Genomic DNA, 7,629 nt, shown 5'->3' with positions numbered 1-7,629 from the left:
ATCTACAGTTTGCAGATTGAAAGCTAAAGAGATGGCACATTAAAGCTAATAAGCTAAATATAAAGGTATTTTATATTTTTTTCCCCTGGGATGTTAAAAAACAAAGTAGATGTTTATTAAATATTAATGACCCATTATTGTGCCATCAGGCCAAAGATGACTATTTTGCCTCCTTTTTCTTTCCTTTTCTGATATAATCTGCCAGCTTTCCCCAAATCTCTCTTTCAAGTAAACTCAGCTTGGTTATTTAACTTAATTTAATTATATGTGTGACAGAGGCAATGCTAATTGTTCATCAAACCCCATTTCCTTTTCTACTGGGGTGCACACACTTTACAGCCACCCCTGCAGTTAGGTGGAACTATATGATCATGCACCTTAGTCATGAATTCTGGCTAAGGAAATGGGTGAAAATGATGTACAGCACTTCCAGGGCTTGTCCCTGATATCTCCAATAAGTCGGCCACAGCTTTCCTCCTTTATCTGAGGCCCACAGATTGGATGATTCCAAGGCAACAGGGGATGGTGGAACCACAAGATAGAAGAAACCTGGTCTTTCCATGATTGCAAGGAGCAGACACCCCACCCACTGGCTCCGACAAGCCTGCTACACACTGTGACTTATGTGAAACATAAGCTTTTATTATGTTAAACCACTGAGACACTGGTATTGTTAACATACCCAGATTAACATACCTTGTATTTCTCACCTGTGGAAACATAAATGCAAAGAACCCCTGGACTTAGTTCCAGGACCTGAGATACAAATCCTGGCTTTACCACCTCCCCCAAATACCCTATGATCTGCTCTACAACATGGTCTATACCCTTCCTCAACTGCATGTCTAGCACATCCTCCTTTTTTTTTTTGGTACGTGGGCCTCTCACTGTTGTGGCCTCTCCTGTTGCGGAGCACAGGCTCCAGACTAGCAGCCTCAGCGGCCATGGCTCACGGGCCCAGCTGCTCCGCAGCATGTGGGATCTTCCCGGACCGGGGCACGAACCCGTGTCCCCTGCATCGACAGGCGGACTCCCAACCACTGCGCCACCAGGGAAGCCCTCCTCTTTTCCATTAATGGAGCCCTCCCGACTCTTCTCTCCCTCAAGACTTCTGTCAGGCCTTCTCTGACCTCCCACCCACACATGTTTACTTCTTTGCTCCTAGTGCAAAGTATATTCCTCTACTTCAGCATTTGTCACATTCTATTGCAAGTATTTGTTGACATGTGTTTCCACAGACTGAGTTCTTGAATCCACAGACAGACAATTCCTTTGGGACCTTTGACTTCCAGGATTTAGCTACAGTGCCTGGCACATAGCAAAAAATAAATATATATTAAAGGAATGTTTGTCACCTGTGACCTTAAGTGAGTCACTTATTTTTTAAGTCTATAAAATAAAATTGTACAGAATTGTTCGGATGATGAAGTAATGAATGTGATTTGTAGATTATAAACAGATTCTAATAGTCATCTGTTTATTCTGTTTTGTAGGCCCTTTCTCATCTTTTCCAGTCAAATCTGTCTAATGCTTCGAGGTAGCTTTGTCCAGTAGAAATAAAATGTAAGCGGCAAATATAAACACCTTAGTACCCATATTTAAAAAGTTGAAAGTAGGTGAAGTGAATATCAACAATACATTTTAGCCGAACATATTCAAAATATTGCTTATTAGCTGTTGTACATTTTGTTAATTAAGTCTTCTAAATCTGGTGTGTATGTTACAACACACCTCAATCCGGAGGCTGGTGGCTCCCGCAAATTGGACAATGCAGGCGCAAGGCCGACTTCAGACACACGTCTTGGTGAAGTCAACCTCGTTCAGAATTAGTGACTGCTCCTCAACGCTCTCTCCAGCCCCTTATCATCACCCTGGCTATCCTGAAACCTAGAAGGTGAGCTCCTTGAGGAATTCCAGACTGTTGTCTCGAGAAATTTCTCTCACATCGATCGTTGGCATGTGAGGAGCGGTTGTTAAATGTCGAGGTAATTAATGAACCTGTGTGCAAAGGACCCCACGAGAGGCCGCGTGGCCGGGACGGAAGATGGTCAGTCAGGGAGAGGGCGGGGTCGAGCCGCCAAGGTCCGCCGGGATCCTGGCGCCTGGGCCCGCGGCGTCCAGGGGCGGCGGGCGCCGAGATGCGGGGCCGGGCCGCCGGGTGGCCCTGGAGGCGCAGCCCGGCCCCCGCCCCGGCCCCCACGCCCCTCGGCGCCACCGCGGCCGCCGAGCCCCGGAAGCGGGCGGGGATTTCCTGTGCCCGCCCCGCCCGCGACCGCCGGGCCGCCGTCTCCGCCTGTCGCTGGCTCCGCGGCCGCCGGCTCCGAGGAAGCGAGGGCAGAGGGGAGGGGCAGGCGGCGCCCGGGAGGGAGGCACCGGGCCGCAGGCCAAGACGACCGGGGTGAGTGGGGCCGGGCGGAGGGAGTCGCAGCTGGAGGGAGGGACGCCTGGCTTCCTGGGGCGGTGAGTGGGGCCGGTCACCCGTGGGGGCGGGGAGGAGGGTCGTCGCGGCCTCTGGGTCGCTGCCATTCTGGGGGGGGGGGTCGGCCACACTGACATTCTGTGCTCGCCCCTCCCGTCTCCCCGTCCCCCCATCGTCGCTGTCAGGCCCCGCGGGTTCCCTCCGCTGTCACCGCGCGCGCAGGTTACCCCGCGGCTCCTTTTTCTTCACTTGTTCATGCCCCAGTTCACGAGAAACCTGTTTTCTGACCTCACTTCCCCTGCTCCAGCTCTGCCTTTCTCGGGTTCTCTGAAATCTGACCCTCTCCAGGGGCACTGTGACAAGGAGGGCAGAAGCAACCTTACTCTGGAGCGGGCGCCTGTCCCGCCCACGCCCCGCCCGGGACAGGGGCCAGGCTTCTCTGACAGCGCGACTGTCCCTGTGTCCTTGGACTACTCATTTCGGTAGCATGGCCCTTTCTCTGTCCAACAACACTCGCTGCAGAAACCAACTTCTGCAGGTGCCATGCCCCCCAGATATGTGAGGAAGAGGGGGAAGTGAAAGTCTTAGAACCCCGACTCCGGTAGGCCTGGGGTCATCCTGGAGCCGGGAGAAACCAGGTTAGGGCTGACACCTTAACTGCCCAGATGCTGGCTCTGAGAGAGCAAATATTTTAGCAAATGCAGTCTGAGGACAAGTACCTGCCCCCTCCTTTGCTGATATTTCTGCTAGCACTTCCACAGGTTTTCTGTCAGTGGTCTGGAGAGGCTCACATCTGGCCTGCGAAAGAGGCTTCCTATCAAGGGACTCTGCAGCTGGAGAGATGGAGAAGTGGGTCTCAGGTGTCCAGATATTTACCTAGAGGTAAAGTCCTGAAGGAGGACTTTCAAACGGAGCTAGAGAATGAGGAAGACTTCTGGTGAAGAGGGGGACTCCATGCTTTACATGTTAAAAGTTAAGTGAATACAGGGGCTGGAATTCAGAGGAAAAAGCTAAAATGGAACTTTCCCTTTATTGCTTTATTGGGAATTTTCCTTTCTCATGAGAAGTCTCTGAAAAGGAAACCTTGTAAGCTGGGAATCAGTCCAGGATGCTCCCATGAGGCCCTGAGACATCTCTGGACTTCTGAGATGAAAGGGAAATTTGTTCCCTTCCTGTGCATTGAGCTTAGAGTTCCCACCTACCTCTTTTGTCGAAGACAGATAGACAAGAAAATAAACAACTTGACAGTTGTCATTACCTATCCTGGGCTCCTGGATTCTTGCAAATGTTTTTGGATGGATATGAGTGAGCCAGAACAGTTACCAAGGTTCTGACCTGTTTTTGGAAGACTTTCACTGGCTCTGACTGCTTGGGCATTGAGTAAGAATCACAAAAATATGAAGTTGCCAAGCAAAAAGGGACTCTTCACAGGTCTCATAGACTATTTCCCAGCTGTAAGGCAGGGATACCGCTATCACAACACAACCTGTCCTGCTCCTAAGATGTCCAGAGCAAAAAGCCTTCGACCAGGTCCTATGCACTGCAGGATTATTAGGATTTTTTTTAAAAATCTAACCTAAATCTCTTCTCTTGCAATCAAGAGAAGAGATCTACACATAGAAAACATCTCTTTTTATTCATTGGCAGCATCATTCATCAGCCTTCTTCCCTAGTCGAGAAGACTATGTCCGTTGTTTTGAACTTTCCCCCAATGTACATATTTCCCATCCCTTTCTTCACTTTTGTTTCTTCTGATGGAACACACTCTGGCTTTCACCATATGCTTCTTTAAAATTGAACACATTTTTATAATGAGATCTGACTGGTTCTATCCTGTGTCTCAGGTTCTTTCCTGTGTCTTAAATCACAGGGCTGTTAATTCACCCCAGGGTCATGTTAGCAGCACCTGCTTCCCCTTTTTCTACCTAGTCCAAACCCTTTCTGTTCTTTTTTTCTTTTCCCAGTCAGACATTAGCTCCTCACTGACCAACAGTTTCTCTTATCTTTTAGGGTTGCTTTAGAGTCATATACTTGCTTTCCAAGTTATTGATCTTTCTACCATATTTACTACCAGTTCTCATTTTCTACAGCACAGTGACAAGTTATGTGTCTGTTTGTTGAGGCTTGTCCTAAGTAAGGCACCATTTGGTACAGCCTCATAAAAAATACAGCCTTTGACTAGGATTTCTACCTATAGTAATCATGTCATTCTAAACTAACGCATGAGAATGGGATTTGTGGCAGAACATCTTATGTGTAATTACATCTGTTTTTGTTGAGTGCAAGTCTGTTTGCATCCTGTCCTACATATTTCCAGATTGCTTACATTCAGTGGTTAAAATTTCCAGTTAAGTATTTTCAGTTGTTGAAATTAATTGATAGCTTTTGAATTTCCAGGATTGTTCTTTTTTTTTTAAATGAAGTTCTTCCAGCCCCAAAGTAACCATTTGTGACTTTGCTATGTAGCACCTGCTCTTTTCTGGCTCAGGTTCAATTGATTGGAACACATCAAGCTTTTAAAGTTCATCTTTCATCAAGCTCCTCCTATCCAGTGTCATCTTTTATCCCTGGGCTGTTCTCCATAACTCCCTTAGGAATATCACCCCTTTCCATTTTCATGGGCATAACTGATATGAATTTGTTCCAGGTCACAATTTGGGTTTGTAGCAAAAATGCTTTCAGAACAGACAGCAGCCCTGGGGACAGGATGGGAGTCAATGAGTGTTCAGCTGGATGGAGCAGAGCCCCAGGTGGAAAGGGGAAGCCAGGAAGAGGGGCCATGGAGGACAGCACCAGGGCCACTGGAGCACCTGTGCTGTGACCTTGAAGAGGAGCCACAGTCGCTTCAGGACAAGGGTGAGAGCCCGTAGGGGGTGTGTGTGGGAAGCACAGTGCAGAGAATAGTCTTCTAATCTCTGTTGGAAAAGTAGAGTTAAAAATCCCCAAATTCCCACGGACTGACTGAACAGCACAGTCAGTACCAGGACTAGGTCACAGAAATATAAGGAACTTCTGGGCTCTGGTCACAGAAATATTAATATAATGAACACCTGGATTCTGCAAACCATGTAACTGGGCTTCTTCCGTTTCTTGCATAATCACTCCCTCCACATGCTACATGGTTAGTGGTAACAAATATGGGAGACAAAGGAAGTGACAGAAACACTGACTGCTGTTGGAAAACACACTCAGTAAAATGCACCTTACAAGATGAAAATTACATTCAAATAATATAAATTCAAACCACAGCTAGTCGAGTAGAAATGGATGAGATAAATGCTCTACTAACAACCACTCAGTACCCTTTCAGGATATTTGAGGGAGGGTCTTTTCTACTACATTTATGCATTGGAGTCTTACCAATGGGTATAAATATAGAAAAAAAAAAGTGACCCTTAAGCCCCTCTAAAATAGGGCCCAGGCTCTAATTGGGAAAGGTTGGATGCTGCATCTCTAATGGTTCCTCTCTCCCCTCACCAGCTCAGTCGGCTCCGTGGGTTCCTGCCATTCCCCAGGAAGGGGGCACTGGAGATTGGGAGATGGCAGCTGCACTTCTTGCAGCTGGATCACAGGTGGGCTGTGTTCTTCCTTTGGCCTCTCTCAGGGTTTTCTCAACGCTGCCTTTCTACAGCCTTTGCATCATTCCATTGATTTGTCATTTCACATGACCACTAATGGTATGTCCATTTTATGTCTGAACAGATTCTGTCCCTTTCCAAGGGGCTCATAATACCCTTTTAAAAAATGAATGGAGGCATGATGAGAAGAAGGGAATTCCTAGAGGTTAGGTGTTTTTTGTTTGTTTGTTTGTTTTTTAATGGATGGCTGTGCTATCCACAGGGGGAATTTAAGAACAATTCATTAATGTCCTTTAAGAAATAAATCTGGAAAGATTAGGAAAAGAGGACCTGAAGGAAGCTTAGAAGAACATAAAGTAGACAGGATTGGGTGGATGATAGAGCATTTATGGAAAAGAACAGAAGATAGAAAGATGTAAAAAGGGGCAGAGCCAGAGAGAGAAAACAGGTTTAGATTCAGAAGGCAAGGGGAGAGCCATGGGAAGACAGTAATAATAGTAGTAGTAGTATCCATACTCCCAAAGTGCTTACCATGCTTGCTGTTCACATTAAGTCATTTTACCCTGAGAGAAACTCAGTTATCCCCATTTTACAATGAGAAAATTGGACAGGAAAACATTAAGGCACTTGTGTAAGGTCATACTGCTAATAAGTGGCAGAGCTAGGAGTCATTTGGCTCCAGAATCTGGGCTCCTAACTGCCACACTATGATGCCTTAAAAGATAAGGATATGGCATAATAGGGGAAGGGGGCAAGAAAGAATATTTTATCTATATTCTTTTGTGCTGATAGGAAAGGAAAGGTCAAGTGGAGAAAGGAGGAGCTAGTACACAATTTCTACAGGGAAAAGAATAAGGCCGGTGAGAAGAGACTGGGCAGACACCTGTAACTAGACAGAGGCACCAAAGAGTTTGTGGTGCCTCCAGCTTCTCATGGTCCCAATTTGGGAAAATCCTCTACAGCCGTTTTCCTCACTCATTCACGGACCATTACCTTTACCCCTTTCCTCACTTCCTCTTCACCAAAACTATGTGCCCTGCCCAGGGACATCTGGGCAGTTCTTTTTCTAGACACTCTCTTGCCTTCTCCCCTCTACTACTACCTCAGCCTTTTACACTGAGAACCCATTTTCCTTAAGGAACAGCTGCTGACAGATGATGCTACATTTTGTTTCAGGGCCTGGTAACCATCAAGGATGTGTCACTGTGTTTCTCTCAGGAGGAGTGGCGGAGCCTGGACCCTTCTCAGACAGACTTTTATGGAGAATACGTCATGCAGGAAAACTGTGGGATAGTAGTCTCTCTAAGTAAGCATGACCTTCCCCAGCCACTAAATGACTGTACTCTGGGAGAATGGAGTCATCTTACTCCAGGGCTGTTGGAGAGCATCTATTTGGGGTTCTTTTCTAGGCAGAGAATCTGTCTAAGCTTCCACTAGAGAAAGAATGCCAGAGTTAATTCAAAGGGAATGGAAGTAAAGTGTCATATTTTTAAAAACAACAAAATGATGTGAATTATTAGAGAAGAGAACTTTAGGCTCTTCTTGGTTGGGAATTGGGAGGTTCTTTCAAAGCAGAGAGGACACCTAAGAGATGGAACTGAGTCCTTGGAAACTCAGAAACCACCTAGGGAA

The 7,629-nt window shown here is 46.7% G+C and overlaps 1 protein-coding gene across 1 annotated transcript in view; it reads left to right on the top strand.

The window, feature by feature from the left end:
- The first annotated feature begins 3,117 nt into the window (after positions 1-3,117).
- The window catches only part of ZNF641 (zinc finger protein 641), a 7,203-nt gene continuing 2,691 nt past the window's right edge, over positions 3,118-7,629 (top strand). The window contains exons 1-4 of the mRNA XM_007468640.1: positions 3,118-3,134; positions 5,067-5,275; positions 5,900-5,991; positions 7,174-7,303. Of these exons, the coding sequence (XP_007468702.1) occupies positions 3,118-3,134; positions 5,067-5,275; positions 5,900-5,991; positions 7,174-7,303 (448 nt within the window). The remainder of the gene's footprint in view (positions 3,135-5,066; positions 5,276-5,899; positions 5,992-7,173; positions 7,304-7,629) is intronic.

This window comes from Lipotes vexillifer, unplaced genomic scaffold, assembly GCF_000442215.2.
Source record: "Lipotes vexillifer unplaced genomic scaffold, Lipotes_vexillifer_v1.1 scaffold1071, whole genome shotgun sequence".
Taxonomy (NCBI): Eukaryota; Metazoa; Chordata; class Mammalia; order Artiodactyla; family Lipotidae; genus Lipotes; species Lipotes vexillifer.
This window is presented reverse-complemented; position numbering and strand designations above follow the sequence as displayed.